This window comes from Acanthopagrus latus, chromosome 20, assembly GCF_904848185.1.
Source record: "Acanthopagrus latus isolate v.2019 chromosome 20, fAcaLat1.1, whole genome shotgun sequence".
Taxonomy (NCBI): Eukaryota; Metazoa; Chordata; class Actinopteri; order Spariformes; family Sparidae; genus Acanthopagrus; species Acanthopagrus latus.
In genome coordinates, this window is record NC_051058.1 from 1,817,767 (window position 1) to 1,838,784 (window position 21,018).

The window sequence follows — 21,018 nt, forward strand, 5'->3', positions numbered from 1 at the left end:
ACAATATGAGTGATTATACTGTGCTGGTTGGTGATGTTCTTGTGAGAGAAACTCTCATTGTTGAGGCAGGGTGGCAAAAGAATTTTAGACTCAAATGAACCGAATCTCTTGAATACATGCAGCATGGAGAGAAGACCCGCAGTGTTCTCTGCAGTCGTCCCAGTGTTTCAAACTTGGATACAATAACATGTTAATCACTTCTTCCAAAAACAGTGACCCCCTGATATTTGTTCTGATCTCCCCTCCTCTCACATCCTGATATGTTCTCTACCATGCATTGATTTCTGAATTCAAAACTATTACATTCCCAAAGTTTCGTTTTGAGGTTTGTTTGTTTTTTTTTTATGTATTGTTAACTATTGCTGCAGCCATGGAATTTCAGCCATTTTAATTATTGTTATTTTTTTCACAAGCAAATTATGATATGCAAAACATGGGAAAATAAGATATTGATGCAAAATACCGCATTTCCTGCCCCTTTTACTAATTCACTAATATCCAGAAATTTTCTGAACAACACAAAGCTCTATGTGTGAATACAAATGTACAAAAAGTGTGGCCTGGACTTTACACTTCCAGTTCCCTGCTACAATGTCTGATTGAGCCTATGTGTGAATAGAGCAACTCATATTGATGACAATAGCAATAGACAACCAGCTGTCTCCTAACCTGGCCTGCAGTCACAGTCATGACAGGAGGAGGAGGAGGAGGAGGAGAGGTGCTGCACAGGAGAGCTCACATCAGGGGAGTGAGGGGGGAGAGGAGGAAGCATATGGGGCAGTGAGGGTGTGTGGGGGTCTGGAGGTGTCGGGGAGACGACGGAAGGCTGTGTGCTGAACCTATTGAAGAAATTGTTCGGCTCGTTTGCCCTCTCCAAGCTGCCTGATGACTGTCTGCCGCTCACCTTACACCCGGTGATCTGCTTCATTCCAGTCCACACATCCCTCACATTGTTCTGCTGGAGTTTGGCCCCCAGCTTCTTCCTGTAAGTGTCTTTACAGGCCCTCAGCATATCCCTGAGTTCATGCTGCACTCTCCTCAGTTCTTCCCTGTCTCCAGACCTGAACGCCCTCGTCTTCTTGTTAAGAAGAGTTTTCAGGTCATTGGTGATCCACGGCTTATTGTTAGGAAAGCAACGCACTGTCCGTGGTGGCATGTTGGTGTGTTCACAGAACCTGAGGTATTCTGTGATGCAGTCAGTCATGCTGTCGAGATTCTCTCCATGTGGCTCAACAAGTACATCCCAGTCTGTTGAATCAAAGCAGTCCTGTCGTGCATCAGCAGCCTCCTGAGTCCACCTCCTCACACTCCTAGTGTGGACAGGCTGCCGCTCACCCAGTGAGTCAGTCAGCAACCTGTACTTTTGTCACATGGTTTTCCACTGAGCTCCACAATTTTCATACCACTCCAGAAAGAGTGATTATATTATCATTCAAGGAGGAAGAACTGTGGCCGACTACTCCATTGGGTTCTACATTGTGGTGGCTGAAAGTAAGTGAAACATTGCTTCATTGTTTGATGCTTTCTACTTCTGGCTGTCTGACTGTGTTAAGGTGATAAATTAGTGGGACAGGGACTCCTGGTTAATCTCGATGTACTCATTTACCTGGTTATACATATTGATGGCCGTCTCTGCGAGTGCAGGAGGGAGAAAGTTCTGTCCACCCACTTTCAGGAGTCACCCTGGCGGCTTTGCAAGTTACTCACTCACTATTCCAGGATCCATCTTCCAGCAGCCTCATGGACAACCATGAGCTCTTGTAGCTGGGCTGAACAGTGGGACAATTTCCTGCTTGTCCAACTGCTGCTGATACTAACCTGCTGGACAGTTCTCTTGCCATCCAACTCAACACTGGCAGAGTTGGCTGAGCCCGTTCCTGCTACCGCTCTTGATGGTCAACCCCTCTGTACCGTTAACCATAAGACTACTCCTCTCTGCCTGACAGGTCATGTAACGATTTTGAATTGATCAACTTTCATCTCTCGAATGCACCTCATCAGCCTTGTCATCCTGGGTTATACCTGGCTTGGCTTAAGAGACATAATAATCACATTGATTGGACTACACAAACTCTTTGCAATGGAGTAGTCATTGCCATGCTGTCTGTCGTAGGTCTGCACTATCACACATCACCAGTTTTTCTCCCCTCAGAATATTTTCAACTCTGGGGGGTGCCACAAGAAAACTGCAACCTCCAGGAGGTGTTCAATAAGGCTCGGGCCACCTCTCTTCCTCCTCACCACAATTATGGTTGTTACATTGAGCTCCTCTCAGGAGCCACCCCACCCAGGGGTCATCTCTTCTCTCTATCCACTCCTGAAACTAATGGTATGGAAAAATGTATGCAAGAGTCTCTGGTAGCTGGCATCATCTGACTTTCCTCCTCACCTGCAGGGGCAGGATTTTTTTTTTTTGTGGACAAAAAGGACAAAACAGTTCGACCCTCAACGCTGTTACAGACAAAAACAGGAAGTCTCTTCCTCCATTTTCTTCTGCCTTTGAGTATCAGGGGGGCAACACCTTTCCAAACCGGATAAAAAGAACGCTTACTAATATTTTTTTTTCCAAATCTGAGCAGGAACATGCTCAGCATGTCTTCAGTGTTCTTCAGAGGCTGCTGCAGAATCAATTGTTCATCAAGGCAGAGAAGTTTCAGTTCCATGTTTCAGAAGTGTCATTTCTGGGATTGGTGGTCACCATCAGCCTGCCCTCCGTATTTTATCCCCAGTCTAATGGGCAAACAGAGCGTAAAAAAACAGGAGATGGAGACTGCCCTGCACTACCTCGCCTCTGGTAATCCCTCACCCTGGTCTAAGCAACTCATCTGGGTGGAATATGCACACAACCCCCTCCCCAGTTTTGCCACTGGTTTCATGCCTTTTCAGTGTTCCAGATGATACCAGCCAACACTCTCTCCAGAGTAAGAACGACAGGCCAACAATCCATCAGTCCAGGTCTGCATTATTGTCGACGCACCTAGAGGCAGGCCTAACCCTAACCCCACTACCATCAAGGTGCTAATTGGCGTCAACTCCCCACACCACAATATACCTCTGGACAGAGAATCTGATTGTCAAAACTGGTTCCTAGATTCATTGGACCCTTCCCTATTTCTGAGATCAACAGCATTGTGGCTGACCACCTCCACCTTCCATATCAATGAGGATCCATTCCATGTCCTTTCCATGTCAACTGGGTCAAACCAGTAAGGAATAGCCTGTTGAACCCCTGTGTGAATTATGGACACTTGCCTGTCTTTTTGAGACTCAATAAACTAAATTTTCTGTGACATGCTTTTGGGTTCAATTCTCCTGTGCGCCTGACACCTCCTCTTGTGTGCTCTTCCCAGGCAGCACCAACCGCCTAAACCAAATATGAGAATTCTACTCACACAATGCATCCATAGTCCTTCATATGAGAAACAGCTTTGATTCATTCTTGTTACATATACTTTGTGATTTTTCATATAATTTTGATTGACAGAGCACAATTTCCTTTTGTAAATTCCATGGGTATCTATGTTGAATTATGGCCACAGCCAAGAGGTGGATGAAGACAATAAAATTCCCTGTCACACAAGCAAAACAGAATTCAAGAATGGATGCTGTAATTATCACTAAGAACAATGTTAGTTTCCATAGACAGTTAATTTGTGTAAAATCAATGCGGTGAACAATGGTCACATTGTGCAGTGGAGACAGCATTGATGAAATATTGTATTAGTGAATAAGTTGGCTTAATTTTTTTTAATAGAAAGGTGTGTATGTATGTATGTATAGTTACACTTATAAAGCACAAGAAGAAATGACACTGCTTATGATAACGCAGCTCTATAGTTAACATTTGATATTTACATTTCCCCATCAAGCATTTCTTTTACAAATCCCTATTTATGCATGGAAAGTGATGTACGCACAATCGATGCCCCTTTTTGCCCATACAATACATATGCATCCAATACACTAAGAAAAACTAAGAAATCATATATAAGGGCCTGTCTCTCACAAAAGCTTTATTGAAGCAACAACCTTACTTACTTCCACTGGTTTCGCTGCGTTGCGTGTCTCCCCCTCTCTCTGTCCTCTCTCCTCCGTCTCACTCTGGAGCCCTCCGGAGCAGATACACAGCAGTGCTTTTATTTCTGCCGGATGCCAGAGCACGGCCCATCAGTTCAACAGAATTCATAACATCTGGTTAATTTTCATTATAAAACACTTTGGTCTGGCATCACACAGGTTGACGCCAGAACAAAAATCTTTTAAAAAAAGCGACAAATCCAAGCACTTCTTCTAATCCTTTGGTTGGGAACACCTCTTGGTGTTGTGTTTATAACACATACGCATAACTGGGATCGGCTGTGATTATGTAATTATTGTGGGAACTCCTCAGTCTTGCAACTCCAGCTGTCCGACAGTGCTGTGCCGTGCTGGCCTCAAAACGTAGCTGGTGTAGTTGGATAGCAGAGCAAAACCGTATGAGAGCTGTTATACAATGGACATGCATCCAGTCAAATTTTAGAGAAAGGAGAAAACTATGATTAGAATGGAGACCATACAACCTCGAATGCCTTTTTATCAGTATGTATAACAGTCTTGGTCTATGTGGACTGTGTGTACATCAAAGACAGGGATAGAGAGAGAGAGATTGTGTGTTCGTGTGTGTGTGTGTGTGTGTGTGTGTGTGTGTGTGTGTGTGTGTGTGTGTGTGTGTGTGTGTGTGTGTGTGTGTGTGTGTGTGTGTGTGTGTGTGTGTGTGTGTGTGTGTGTGTGTGTGTGTGTGTTTGGTTGACTAAGTAAAATAGGCTGCATGGGCATGAAGGACAATGAGGGAATGTAATACTGATTGATTGACTATGTCTTAGGCTGCTTATATTCAAAGCAGGAGAGGGGGAGGGAGGGAGTAACTAGGCAAGCAGATCCAACCTTTTTAACATATGCTGAAAAATTTGCAAGCAACATTAGATAAACTCTGGGCTTTGTCATACAGGCGTGCCATCGCATGTCCAGGGCTGGCTGAAACTGTATCAATTTAGGGTGTTTAAACAGCAAGAGTGATTTCAGAAATGGCTTTTATAATCATTTCAACTCTGGATGATAGAGTGTGATCTTTATGATCTTTAGAATTGCCTTTCCTGAAATGCTTCAATGTTTATTGCATCTCATTCACTCCACTTGATGTCATCAATGTCACATTTTAATGTATGTACTGAAAATGAATGCAGTTAATTCAAGCAACTCCACTATTGTAATGTAGAATGCCGATTCATTTCAAAGCCCCATTAGTGATAAAACCTGTGTTCTGTCATTTACCAGATTTGTGGTGTGATGCATTAAACACAGTGACATACACACACACACACACACACACACACACACACACACACACACACAACTTTAGTGTTTTTGTTGTTGTTAAGTGACTTAAGCAAGTGTAACGACTAATTCTCATACATTAACAAATGAGATGTGCATATATGAAGATATTTTAGTTTGCAGCAGCAGAGTGCTTTTGTTTGTACCGGTGGATGTTGGTATTTGTTTTATGGGCTTGCTGACTGTCAGACAGAGACCCGGCCATGATTCATGGGTTATTACAGCACAGCTGTAGCATTCACAAGCCATAGCTCATCATCAGATTGCATTCATATCCATCGCACCACTAACAACATGTACATACACATGTCCCCATGCTAACTCATATGCATATACACACAAACTGTACACCTGTCAGCACACATGTATGCATACAAAGATGAATTAATACATCTGATATTATGAAAAAGAGGGGAGGTGGGGGCATCTTTAGGGAAATTGTCCTTTAAATCAGAATATATCACCAATTGATTATGCGCTCCTCAAGTGCCATGACTATGTGGGGGCGCTATTTTTGATGGGGGGAATTGTTGCTAATGTTGGCGAATTTACAGTAAGTTAAAACTTGCATCTACTTGCAGGAATGTGGTCTGCATCATTTATAACACATATTTGCTTAAACCAGTACAACGAGATATCATTTCATAGCTAGACATATCATTACTTATTTTTTTCTTTTTTTGTCAGTTTTCTACAATGAAGCTTCATGCTGCCTTTAACGAAATAGGGCATCAGAACATTATCTAGAAAATTTCATCAGCATTACCCTATCAACTCTTCCTTGATATTCCCCAAGGAGGGGACATTCTCTCCAAGCCCTCTTGCCTTGAGGCAACAGTTCTAACCAATGAACAACAGTAGAGTTGTTTTCTACTAAATTTTACATACAGAAAAGCTGTCATTTTTGGCTACTTCTGCTGCTACACAATTTACCATTTTTGTTTGTTTGTTTGTTTGATGGTTTACATTTTTATAAAGTGTAATCATTAGTACATTGTTTTTTAAACTGTTATTATTAGTAATTGCAACTTTTGTTGCCAGTAACTTTTCCATCAATATAAACAACACTATGTTATTTTAAAAGAATTTCTGCAGATTTTTATGGGAATTGTTTTTTTTAACAGGTTAAACACTAGTACATTAATTAAAAACATTATTATACTGTTATTTTATAGGAGTATTTTCTTTAAGAAATGTCTTATGCTGTAAAAGAATAGAAAATGAAGAAATGTTTAGCACTAAAAGTAACAGAACAGTTCCTGCTCACAACAATGACAATTACCAAACTGTAAGCCGGGATGCTCCAAACATGCTATGGTGTGACTGTCCCTTTAAGCAGCTTTGTGATCCAGCCTTGAACTGTGGTGTCTTTTTGGAGACTTTGTAAAATATATCTATAAATAAAATAAATTAAAACTGTGCCAGACATCATTCAGTGACTGAGAAATTTTGAAGTGAATCTTTATAACAAAAGGTGCGTCCAAGGCTGAATCTAGTACTTCTTATCTCAGTCTACACTTATTAAACTACAAACATCAACATCGCTTGGAGTCATTTTCTGACTCTAAGCGGTTGTTGTTGTAAAGACACAGCGCTGGCTGAGAGATTCTTTATAAATCGAATTCCAAATTAGCACACAGTTGATAATCCTACACTATTAAATAACTGGGGCCAGATACCAAAAAAATCTGTGTAGATTTAAGATATGTGTATGCACAACCAAAGAAATATGCATATGCATTCTTTTGTCAGATTTATAAATGCTGATTCTGTTTTATAAATCTTAATCACTATGGAAACAGTCACACATGCACAAAGCTTCATTCAGACTCCCTTAAAGATCTGATTGTATATCAAAGGTTGTTCCTGCTCCATCACTCGTTAGAACTTTCAATGAGAAGAAAGGCAAAGAAGAAAAAAAGGCAAACTGATTGTGTTTCAACAGTGAAGGTTCTCTAACAGCATCGGAATGCACAGCTTTTGCTATTCATAGTCCTCCCACATGTACCTGTAACCCATCAATGCTCAGTTAATGTCAGAAGGATGATCAATGATTAATCTGTAGAGCTCATACTGAAACAGATTTTACAAAGTGCTTTGCAATTCCGGATCAAATGAAAAGATAATATATAAGAAGATGATGGCTCCAAAGTAAAAGAATAAAAATGTAAAAAGGAGAAAATACAGTTCAATTAAGTTTATAAATGTGTGTCCGAGTGACAACTGAGTCCATCTGTGGTTGCTGTGGTTACAGCAGATGTTGATCTTGCTTGTTGCTACGGGAGATGCAAACAGGTAAAGAGAAAGTTGCACTTCCTGTGTGTCTCTCTAATACATTTTCTAAGTGCACTTGTTTGACTTTGGGGCCTAACTGAGTAAGCATGTATTATGGAGAAGAACCATTTCGCCCTTATATAGAGCCTCTGGTTTTACAGTAGGCAGCAGGAAGTAAGGATCTGCGATATGGCTTCTTCACACACTTAGCATGAAGCAGCCTGTTGCTGAAGGAGCTCCCTAGTGCTGTCCAGATTTCACAAAATGTGTTGCTAAAGAGAAGCTATGTATCTAACTTCCTGGAAAGCCAGGGTAAACAGAAATATTTAAAGCAATAATTTTAACAAGCTGACAATTTTAACATGCCTCAGGTATTCAGGAGGCTATTCTCTCGTTATTTACTCATAAATTCATGAAACTTTACAAAGAAATTCAGTGGAAATCTAAGTATGTCATGAGTTTTGGCCATGGGCAGGGCAAAATGACTCGCTAGCACTCCTTAAAATGCAGCCTCTGGTGCTACTTTCACCAACATGTATTTAATTAAGTGTATAGATGTATCGCACGTAGACCTACAAAAAATAATCTTGTGCTCATGAGCAAAACCAGCTATTTTGAATTCAGCACTCATTTCTGCACGTGTTGTATTTAACAAATTCATCCTTTAATGAGATTGACTTCAAATTGCCTTTATTGTGGGGAGATAAGGAATTGAACCCCTGACAATGGAGGCATTAGCCATGTGCTTTACCCATACAGCCACAGCGTAGCAGTGGGTGTAGTAATTTAACAGTAGTTGTAGCAGCAGTAGTAGTAGCACTGCCAGGGATATGGAATATTCTAAGATATCTAAACTCTGTGGTGTCTGTCTCCCGTTTATTCTCTATGTCAAAATTGTGTTGAAAAAAGCTTAATTATGTCAAAAAGTAGAGTAGGTATAAAAATGTTAAATACAAGCAAAACATTCCTAAAAGATCTGAACATTTTGATTTGATTTCTGTTGCTGAAAGTATGCTGGGGCTTAAAACTGCCAAAAATGTATGGGATAGAAACAATAACAATGAAGATTTGAGTAACTAGTGTGTGAATGCATCAACATTCAGGCATTAATAATGTGACTGACTGTGTAAAGACAAAAAAATGTTTTGACCAATGCATGTCACCAATAATAAAGGGGATTTGTTTACAATAAGATGCTTACATTAAGATATACCTGTTTCTGAGTGATTTAATCAGAAAAAATATGAAATTTAGCATTGCAGCATATTTTACTTCTTCCCATGTTTCTTCCTCTCGTTCTTCCTGCTGCTGTCAGACTTTGCAATCAGCACTGCTCCCACTAGACCTCCCCCTGCACTGTGCAATACAACTATACATAACTCATTTCTCATATTTGGTTTGCACTATCTTGTCAATTTTTAATAGCCATATTTATTATTTGTCAATAACAATTCACTGCCACACTATTTATAATCACATGTTAATTTTGCACAATGTTATGTTTATTTGTATACACGAGTCTATTCTGTTTCTTACCTTTTCATTATATTGTTTATTTTTTACTGTTGTTATTGTTTTCTGTAATATTTCTGTCTGTTGGCTGCTCTGGCAAAGAGGTGTCCCGGTTTGTGGAACAATAAAGGAATACTGATTCCAATTCTGATTTCACACTGTGTGTGTGTGTGTGTGTGTGTGTGTGTGTGTGTGTGTGTGCGTGTGTGTGTGTGTGTGTGTGTGTGTGTGTGTGTGGGATGTGTCACTCTCAGTCACAGGATTCCCATACCCCAGTACAGGAGCAGCTGTAGCCTATAGAGGGACCCATTTGAGAGGGAGGGGTCGCGCTGTCTACAACACGTTCCGTGCTGCACCTCCTCCTCCACCAATTCCTGCATATGGGGCGTGAGTGCCACCTCAAACACACACAAGACAACAAAAATAAACACTGACGACAGGTCTCTGTCACAAATGTAATGCAAATACATCTACCAACACTCTCCTCATGTACAAAATAAGTATACTGTTTAGTTACTCACTCCTACACAAGTGGAAAACAAAAAAGTCATCTTTGATTTCAGAATTTAAAAAAAAAATGTCTCAGGTTTATCTGATGTGTCATTCCTCATTTAGCTGTAAAGAGACAGCTATGACCTGCCGTGCACACTTTAGTGGGCCTGCCTTCGAGAGAACATATTAGTGAAAACGTCCCAAAAAACATATAAATGACACCAATTAAGTTTATAACCTGGAACATCAGGGGTCTCAATTCAATGGCAAAAAGACTTTCAAAACTTAAAAGGGGACATTTCTCTATTACAAGAAATGCATCTCACCAATTCCAACCTTGACCAACTCAAATCTAATTGGATCAGCCAGGTATTTTCCACCTCTTCAAAGAAAATAGAAGAGGCTACGCTGATTAACAAAAATTCCCCTATAACAACAACTCAGACACATCTGATCCGGAAGGATGATACCTAATAATAAACGTTTCCATTGGGGAAGTTAAGTTACTGAACTTTAGACCATATACACGATAGCCTTTCAAAACATCATTACTTGTTGATTCTGACTACTTTAGGAAACAGCTAGGCAATGATAACAGGACAAATGATATCATACATATAAATAACGGAGGATCAAGAACTGGATAGAGAGCTTGAGCGAAAAGTAAAAGAACTGAATATTAGCTTTAAATCAATCTGAAGATATTAAAAACAACTAACCAAGACAAATTACAAACTTAATAACATCATAAATAGGATGCCCCAGTTTATCATCCAAAAGTTAAACATAATTGTTTTGAATACAGTGACAAATCAGGAAAATAACTGGAAAATCAAATCAACAAAAGTAACAACAAGAATCATACAATCTGTTGTTCTGCAGAGAATACCATGTACACCCCAAATGATCTAGCAGGTGGGTGTTAGTCTAAGTTTGGCCTTTGTCTATGTGTTTTCTTTTTAATACAGCACAATTGAATATTTAATAGATAAAAAAGAGAGAACAAGAGACCTACAAAGGTAAACCACATGGAACTGCTGATTTAACCATTTAGTGTGAGGTGGTATTTCAAAGAAATCTTCTTTGATTTTGCTGCTAACTTGTAATTGTTTATCTTGAACCAACCACCAGGGAGCAGTACAGACAAAATATTATGTGACACAGTATTGTAGTGAAAACTTGGTGGCTTTTTTGTTACAAAAAGGATTTACAGAAAGTCAGATGCATACCTAAGAGAACAGATTTCCCCACCGAAGAGCCACCCACAGCTGTGTTCACAGGAATGATTTAGGTAACGCCTCTCTTCCTCAGTGCCTGAAATATCTGCCACTTTACTTGTGAACTAAAAAAGGCAACACGCTATGTCCAAAAGAAAATTCATCATTGTTTTGGCTGATTACTTTTTCTATCTTCAGAAAAGCACAACGACAAAAATTACATGGCAGAGCCAACATGTCCTGGGCAAAAGTTGCAATACTGTTCCATTCTTGCCTCAGATGTTGTTCCATTGTGACTGTACAGGCCTATTGGTGTGCTCACTTCAGCAGCACTAAAGAGTTTCTTTTGCATGTGTAGGACGCTGTCATGAACACAGACACATGTGAGGTTCCACTGACATGATGTCACCCTTTCATTACATTTTACTTAAAAAATAAAAACTTGCTTAATGCTGGATATCCTCTGTCAACAGTGTGGTCTACCAAGATGGCTTTTATGGGGCAGAAATATATGTAAGTCATTGCTATTAACTATGATCAGTCAAGAAAATAATGTTGCACTGACTGCCTTGAGCGTTTGATCCAATCCATTACCTACATTTTGTTGTTGTTTTTCCCCAAAAAATTTGAGGTGATATTTATTTCCTCTGTCTCACCTCAGGGAGGGTATGCAGCTTACAGATATGCTCAGCCAGCTGGTACGGCCGCAGCAGCATACAGTGACAGGTATGTTTGCTTTCTTTTGCCTCCTGAAGCTCACTTAAAAGTACTCTGTTAATTCATTGTAAATAATCATGGTTTGATTTACTTTGTCAACACAGCATTTAGAAACGACAGTGTTGACATTATGACAAAGAACTCAATGAATTGTGTTGCAGAGATATCGACTGAATTTAGCGTGCTAACCAATAAGTGCATAAGTGGTTGTGAACTGAGGTCACCTGCTCTGGTGGAAATGAAAGGTGCAGGAGAGGCAAAAGACATAGACATATTGCAGTTGTGAATGTGAATGCTGTGCTGCCTGTAACATCGTCCAGCATGACCAGTTTGGTTGTGGGTCAGTGATGGACCTGGGAATATCCTTGGAGGACTGCACAGACCTCCATGTCACAGCCAACGGTACCCTGACTGCTGATAGGTACTGGGATGAAATCTTCTGTGCGATTTTCAGACTTTACGCTGGTGCAGTGGGCCCTGGGTTCCTCCTGGTGCAGGACAATTTTGTTATGTTGCATCCTTATGCTAAAATTGTATATTCTTAATAAGAAGAATAATCTGTTGCATCACACCTGGATTTGGGGATTTTCTGCAGATTCTCTCAAGCTCTGTCAGGTTGGATGGGGACCATCGGTGGACAGCCATTTTCAGGTTTCTCCATATCTCTGTAATTCGAAGTGCTTTATCATAAGTAATCGGACGTGTTTCAGTTTCTTGAAGGTTTTTCACCTCTCATTCAAGAGGCTTCTTCAGGTCTAACTGACTGGAGGGGGGTTGCATGCTTTTAAACTCGGTCTGGGAGTGTCCATACGGAGTCGTTAAGGGCACGTGTGAGCTCTGAGTTTCAGAGTCTTTAAGGCTACTTGTGGTTTGCTAGGGTTAGATGAGCCAAGGTGTGAATAGCTGTTAAGCTGTCTGGAGGGAACTAAGTACTGCATCATAGATGGGTGATAAGTAATGTTGTAGGCCACTTCCTCTGTGCAAAGATGATCGTTCCAGTTTGACATAGATGGATTATTTTACTCCTAAAACCAGCTGTCTTCTCTGGCCAAGATGTTTACATTGTTGTTCTCAAAGGAATGTTTTTTTCTCCTCCAGATGTATGTGGACAGCAGAGTTTTAACCTGAGGACCTATGTTGTGCCATTCGTTTATTGAGAGGTTGTTTTGTCTCTCCCAGTGTACAAATCTGTGCAGTCCTGGCGGCACTGAATAGCGTAAACTACATAAGTCTGCCTATGCCTGGGTGTTTTGTCCATAGGATGGACAAGTTTCTTCCACGTGGTGGAAAGGGAGTTACAGTGTTGTGACAATGCCACCTGGGGTAATTTCACCCCCAGGAAATCCTAAGCTACTTTTAATGAATAAGGTCACACAGGTTCAATAATACCATGGGGCAAGAGACACTTTTCAAATTAAAGAAGCACACTTTATTTAACACATGAATAAATCAAAAAAATTATCAAAAATATTCAAAAGTTCACACACACACCAGTCGCCTATAATAATATTATCACATTAAAATTAGCACCCTCATGCTTAATTTACTCATACTTAATACTTAATACTGATTGGGATTTCAAACAAACATGTCAGTTACTCCATACAGGCACACAGTACAAGCATACATTGCCTGGCAAGAGTTAAAATTGCTGTGATGTTGATGAGAGTCTCAGGTGTGATGCAGACCAGAGACAGGATGCTGGAGCAGAATAAATAGGACTCCTATCTTTGTGTACAAACAGTTTTTCCTGTTGTTTGTTTGTTTGTTTGTTTGTTTGTTTGTTTGTTTGTCTATATTGGTTAATAGATCAAAGTTATTTTTTTCTGAAGTCAACATTTGGGAACAGGAAAATGTGGTTACTGATGCAAAATGAGATGAAATATGTTAACATCATGATTACAATTGGATGATAAAATGTATAAATAGTTGGTTAATATCCAGTTATTGATAGGAAGGCTATTAATGTCTTTATAGAACTTCAGTTCTATAAACAAAATGCATGGAGTGCTGCTAGGGTGTAGAAAAAGGTGTCCATCTGGTACTCTTCAGTTTAGGGATCCAAGTAGAACTTGTAAGAAAAGATCTGAGGCACTCAAGAGGGTAATAATTAAAACGCCTTTATTAGTACATGGCTAGTCTAATAAAAACATGCCGACGCGTTTTAGCCTAAAAGGCCTTTGTCAGGGCAAGGGCAGAGTGTTTGTCAGTCAGTCTGCTCTTGTTATATAGGTCATCGGAGACAGCTGCTCAGTGTGAGCAGGTAGGCGGTCGCATGATCAGCATGACCCGCAAATGACAGAAGCAATGGTGAAAGATATGGCAGACTCTGAACAACCAAAGGGAAATCTGCACCACACAATTTAACATCATTAATTCAACAAATAATCAAAAAACATACATAAAATTTACCTTTATGTAATAAATATTGAGTTTGGTAGAGGACTGAGAAATTATTTATTTCTCTCTCTAAGGACCTGTCTAAGAGACAACAGAAATATCAGTTCTAAGAGAAAACAATTACAAAAACGGACCTGGGTAATATGTAGTTTTCAATGTATAAATCCAAAATGACTCTCTTTGCAGGAGTGTTTTGAGCCTGTCTCCACCCCTGATTGAGTTTTCAATATGCTCTATAGCTCTATATGTCTTTATAGAATTTTTAAACGTTTTAAAAGACTAGATGGAGGGTACAGTTAATTTATTATTTTCCACTGTGATATTTGAACACAGGAAAAGTCAAGCTGAAGCTGACTTACTCTGAAGTAGCTTAGCCCCACAGCACAGGTTACCATGGTGATCAAAAGTTTAACAGTTTATTGAAACAAGAAAAAGGTAATTTCCTTCCACAGATGGCTGGATAGGTCACTAATCTTGCTTATGATATTTTTTTTTATATTGTGTCCAAAAATATCAATCAATAAGGCAGCAGAGGTGGGAGAGAGCAGTTTGTTCCACCCTGTCTTTCAATTGTCATCCCCTCACCTCTGACCCCTGAATCTGTGGGGCCTTGTATCTTACCTTTATCTCTTCCTACCTCTGCCAAAGATTGCCGCTGTCCTCCCTGTGCAGTTGTCCTTAGCTCTCTTGGAGCCTGCAGTCTGCTAGCGAGTCCTCTAGATCAACAGTGATACTGTGTGTTTATAGAAAAACACATGTATACCTGTGTGTGTTTGTCTTTGTTTGAATGTTGCATGCCCCTGCTACCACTGCTGTGTGTGGGTGTGCATGTGTGGGTGTGCGCGTGTGTGTGCGTGTGTGTGTGAAGGCGCTTGGGGAGCTTATCTTAGGGAGATGGAGCATGTCAGGCCCGATAAGAAACAACCACAGAAGGAGCCTGTAGGCCTCAGATAATCTAAGATTTATCAGGGGCAGGGAGCAAGCTGCATCCTTGGGAGAATTATGAACAGAGCAGAGGGGCAGAGCGGGGCAGGTGAGGGGTTACGTCGCTCTCCACAAGACTTTTTTTTCACTCCCTGTCTTTTTCTCCTCTCAAGCATTCCCTCTTTTCACTGTCACTGTTATTCATTTTACCTCCATGGCCAGTGCGTAGTATATCCCTCTTCACCCTCCCCCCACTTCATCTTTAATACTGTGTCTCTCTCATTCTATCTTTTAAGCGCTCCTGATTTAAAGGGGAGCCTGGGCAGTGGACGGGAGTTGAGAGGAGATGGGATAGAGGCTGGGAGCAAAAGACTTAAATTTACTGTAGGATAAGAGAGGTCCTGTACCGAGTCGATGAGCGAGGACTGAGAAACTCCCCTCTTTTCTGTCCCTCCAGAGTGCTCACATGCATGCACTGGACAACTGTCTACACTGCGCCAGGTTCGAGGAAGGTTATCAGGACTGACTATCAAATTCACCGGCTTCCATCAGTTGTTAAATAGCATTTGTAGTGAAACAACCCTTTAACACCCAAGCCCCGGGAAAAGCATATTTTTAGGGTTTCAGCTGTACACCCTGTTGTGTATTCTACCGGAATTATTATTTTACAAAAAAAATTTTCATTTATCATGAACACAATGACACAAAAGGCAACAACCTTACTTATAAGATAAAATATTTTACATGTTTATATTTTGTTGGCTTTTGCAGCCCCGTCACCATGTGTTTTACTTCCACTGGCTCTGCTGCATTGCAAATCTGCTCCACTGCAGCTCCAGCAGTCCAGACCCTTCTGAAACTGATATGCAGGGCTTCTATTTCTGTTGGATGCCCATCAGTTCAGCCGAATTCATCACAGAGCAGACAGGAAGTCACACACTGAAACAACATAACATCCAGTTAATTTTTCTTTTAAAACACTCCCTGTTGTCGCCAGCACAAAAATCTTAAAAAAGTCCAAGTACTTCTTCTAATCCTTCGGTTAGTAACTCTTCTTGTTGTTGTGTTTGTATCACACACCTATAACTGCAGTCGCACATGATTATGTAATCATCACGGGAACTCATCAGTCTCGCAACTCCAGCTGTACAGCAGTGCTGCGCCGTGGGGGTATGCAGCAAAACCATACCGGAGCCATTCCTCAATTCAGTGGAATTCTAGAGTCAGTCCAACTTAAGTCCTACACTAGCGGCCACACAGTCAAAGACAAGAATGAAAAACAATCATGTATTTGAGAATTTTTAGCAGCTATCGTTGTATGTCATTGTCTACAGCCTTGGACTCTGGGAAGTCGATAATGAAAATAATCTTTATTGTCCATGAATGTTGAAATTTGTCTTTGGCTTCACAGGTTGGTTAAAAACAACTCCAGTAAATCACATTTTATAGACTAATTGTTATAGACTACATTGCCTTACCTACCATGTTTTTTGTTCAGTTTAACTTGACTACCTTCATTTGAAGCTGGGGTCGGTAAATTGGAAAAACCGTCAAACCCAGGCTAGATTTTTAAAGTATCCAGCCAGTAAACTGTGCCCCCTGCACTCAGGGCGCTTTCCAAAGTCACTCTCCCCAAACCATGAACGTACACTGTCCAACAACTACCGAATACCACCGACGGAGTCTCACGAGCATTGGGATCAAGAGAGTATCAGTGCATCTTTTTCATCACAACATCTAACTACAAGTAGCTACCTCATGTTTCATTCACCTGTAAGTAAACATCTAATATTATCATATTGAACATAAACAACAAACATACCCATTGCTAGTAATGATAGCTGTCAAGCTAGCTTTTTTAGCATTTGGACATTGTTTTGAAGGTGTATTTTGATGTTGTATCCTATTGCTTATTAGCTAGCAGTAGCTAGCTATGGTAACGTGAGATAAGGCAAAGCTAAAGCAACAAGAATAGTGATAGGCCTGCTACACATTGTGTTACCCTCAGTGATTCGCAGACAAATGTGAATGTTGTGTTGGACTCGTGATGATACAATTACATGATGATTTACACCTTAGAGCGTCCATGGTGAGATCATCGCTGACTCTGATGACCAAGAGCAGATCATTACGTCAGAGACAGGAGTGCAACCAGCAGTGTCCGAGGAAGTGGAGGCAGAGGCTGTGGACATGTAAGGGCAACAGGTCAATGAGCAGATGTTAATACATTGCGTAGAAGATCTTCAAGCTCATAAGACTGCGCGTTAGCACGTGTCTAAAGTAGAACATTACTTACTTATTTTCTGATAAACACCACCTACAACTATTTGTGTTCTATTTTATTCTAAAGTATTGACCGTTAAAAGTGTATATGTTCACAGTATGCTGAGGACAGTCGAGCTCTGTTCCATAAAAATGTCTAATCATGCTGCTCATCTATTGCTTTACAGGCCAGAATTCAAGGACTACCTTGGGAGCAATCATGTCAAGTGCTGGAACTCTGCCTGACACCTATATATTGGTCATTCTGTATGTGTTCCTTGTTTTGCATTATCTCTAACTTGTTTGAATAAAATCTTGAAAATTATCAATACCTTTTCTTTACACTTTTGGTATATTGTGCCAACCCATTAAAGTTCTTACACTTTTAATAATACAAATATAAACAATAATAATAATAATGATAATAATGCATTTAATTTATGTAGTGCCTTTCAGGGTACCCAAGGACACTTAACAAATTGGAACAAAGAAAAGTGGATAAACAAAAAATACTTATAGATAAAGAAATAGAAAATTTGATTGATTTGATGGGGCTGGATCTAGAGCTGATGACATTGTGCCAGTGCAATGGAGCGCCTGTCAGTCAGCATGGAGGGAATAGCAGCACCACAGTCTGCATGAAGGGGAATAGCATTGTTCGTATGAATAAACCTGTGTCTGGAGGCCCTGTGCCTATAGCGGTGGCGATGAAGAAACCAAGAGATTTAATCTTAGCGATGGAGTTTAGTTATAGCAGAGGTCCAGGAGCTCCTGCGCTGAGTATTTGAAGACCCAGCAGCAGCAGCAAAGCAGCGACAAATTCTGATTTTTGGGTGGTTTAGTAAAATGTCACTTTCAGAGTAATTTACGTAGTTTCACATTCTCATTATATTTACTAAGCATTTGACAGTAGTGTGTACAAGCTCTACTTGCTGGATTTTTTGTTGTACACCTTGGAATACCTGGCATGAGAGAAAGGAGTTCTATCATATCTGCAAAAAGTATAATAAATTACACAAAGATGGATAAGGATGGGGAACTTTACAGGACATGAAGTTACATCTGAATGTGTTTATTGGACATAAAAACGTTATTAATTCTCTAAAAGAAGGACTGTTGCTGTGTAAAAAAAAAAAAAAGAGCTTGTGTGATAGTGCCAAACGATTATTTATAGGGATTGTTTGGTGCATTCTGTGTTTCCCATATTCTACTGTGGTCAGCTGACAGTCAGCTCATGAATTGAAATGCTAAGTCTATTTTCTTAAAAAGGTCTTACTAATATACAATAGTCTCTAACATGGCTAACATGTAACAGGCTAACATGTCTGACTGTTAGGACCAGTGCTTGAAGCATTTTCCTGGTGCATGAAATGATGCCATGCCTTTTTGTATTGTATGCCTACCAAGGAGCACATTCATGCACCTAAAGCAAAGGAACTTGATATGAAAGAAGGACAAATGGATATATCAAATGTATCCTTCAAAGATACACATTACATGAAAAACTGTGGTTTGATACATGTTGCATCAGCATCGATTTACACTCACCTGTCAGAGAAAGACTCTGCAAGAATAGTGGAAAGATCAGGGCGTGGTTCTGTTGTGGACTGACAGAACCATTTCCTGCACGTCAGCACATTTGTAAAACGCTGAGTTCAAAGTTCAAACGTCACATAAATATCATCTAACGACATCTGCTTACAAATACTATGCAAACTATATTCAGATGTATGCAATCTCCTCATGACCTCCAAACAGTGGACTGTAACTGAGGCGTTACATGTAAATACGTTTCATACAGCAGTAGTCTATCATAGCTAGCAAGCTAACATTGGCTACAAGCTGATGATGCTAATCATTGACAAATAAATATAACAGCAACGTAAGGAGCTCACTTTAGCTATGTTGACTACATAATGTAGAGTACTAATACATTTCCCCAAACAAACAAACCAGCTCATTGCCAACAGAGACACAAATGCCATGGCGTCCATTTTGAGGCCATCAGTTTTCTTCATCGTTGAACAGCCACTCCAATCTTGAGCGATCCAACTTCTCTTTGTTTGTAGCCTTTTTTCAGTTCAGTCTTTCTTTTCTTGCTCTATTTGGCAGCACAAGCTACTGTCGGTACAGCTGGTAATGAAAAGTGTGGCTTTACTTTGTCTGCCATTCTTGTCCGTAAACAACTCCAGCAGTGCGGTGAATAGACTCCGGTCACGCGCAATGAGTGATGGGCAGAGTCTATGTGGAGTGGGCATGTAAGGACAGATTGATAGACAGGTAGGCTGTCCATACATTAGCTTTGAGCTGCTTCGAGACCGTGGATTGTTTTCCCTTCATTTCCAAATATTTTTTTTTTTGTTTTGATTGCTGCCTGGATGTTAAGAGATTATATACAAATTAGGGCTGTCAGGTGATTAAAAAAATAATCTAATTAATTACAGGATGTGTAATTAATTAATCTAATTAATCGCATTTTAACCTCATATCTGCTAAAGGGTATCGAGATAAAGAATTAGAATTCTAGGACATTACAAAATTGTATTGCATGACTAAACAATTGAATACACTAAGAATAGAAGATTTGAAATTCACATTTTTCTTTGGTGAAGTGCATTTCATAATTGAAATTTAAAAGAAAATGGTCAAGCACATCCCAGCAAACCAATTAGGCTAGGTGCATTATTCAAAAATGCAATACAGATACACTTAAATAAATACAATTCAGAAACAAAATAAGGCTGAGTCTCAAATAAGCACTTAAGCAGACTCTCAATTCAAAATGAGCAATAAAGCTGACTCAGTATAGCAATTCAAAAGGAATACCAAAGCTGACTAAATACGGCAATTCAAAATGAATAGTAAAAGGCTGTGAACAGTGACATAGAATTTCTCTTTAAAATAAGAGCTTTACATTGCACCCCATTTAGAACTGGGTTCTTAGCGGGGGGCTTTTAATTTGAAAGTAGCAACTGTCCTTAGCTAGCCGACACAACAACAAGCTAACACAACCAGACAGCTACAAAGACCGAGGAGACGCTGCATCTCCTGGTTCTCTGCGGCTGTCCAGTTGTTCATCTTGATGTCCGTGGATGAAGTGATGGGCTGACTGCTGTGATCAGCTGTTTCTTGATTTTAAAACTCCTCCGTGGTAGGTCACACAACAGTGCAGGTCCTTGACACCTCTGCCCACCTTACTCAGAGTTTTGAAAGCAGCTCATTTTTTGAAAGCAGGCAAGGCAGAAATAAGTGTACCCTCCAAGGCGGAAATCGGCGGACCAAGGAAGACCCCCAATTTGCCGGCTTCTGTCTGAAACTGTGGACCGAGCCGCCAAAAGGACGGGTGAATTGGCGGCTTGGTGCTCTGTCTAAAAATGGCACCTGTCTGTTGTCACCCTGCTTTGACTAGCAACGCAGGCGAAAAGTGACGAACACGTCTGGACAAGTTCCTCGCTGCTAGTGCTACCGTGACGTGCCACTGCCAAGTAGCCTACGGGTCATTCAGTGGGCCAAATTTAAAATGCTCATGCATTGAATTGCCACTTAGAATCTCAGAATTGATTGTGTTAATTTTTATAACGTGTTAATTTGCAGTGTAATTAATTAATCTAATTAAAGCGTTAAACTGACAGCCCTAATACAAAAACAACAAAAAAAAATGTTTCTGTATGGAATCACCAACCCCAGCTTTAAATGCCTATATTATGAGACTGAATGTAGTTATTTTGAGCCACATGTGATTATTACCTAAAAGTAGTTTTGGAGCCTAAACCTAACCAAAACATGAACCTTTTCATATCATCATTGACATCCCAGAAGTCACAGTATGCCATACTATGTGAATTGT

General features: G+C 40.1%; 1 protein-coding gene across 5 annotated transcripts in view; it reads left to right on the forward strand.

The window, feature by feature from the left end:
* The window catches only part of LOC119009647 (RNA binding protein fox-1 homolog 3-like), a 504,213-nt gene that overhangs the window by 475,713 nt on the left and 7,482 nt on the right, over nucleotides 1–21,018 (forward strand). For all 5 annotated transcript variants that reach the window (XM_037081113.1, XM_037081116.1, XM_037081117.1 and 2 more), the window contains 3 exons: nucleotides 9,414–9,546; nucleotides 11,342–11,381; nucleotides 11,530–11,594. In XM_037081113.1, the coding sequence (XP_036937008.1) occupies nucleotides 9,414–9,546; nucleotides 11,342–11,381; nucleotides 11,530–11,594 (238 nt within the window). The remainder of the gene's footprint in view (nucleotides 1–9,413; nucleotides 9,547–11,341; nucleotides 11,382–11,529; nucleotides 11,595–21,018) is intronic.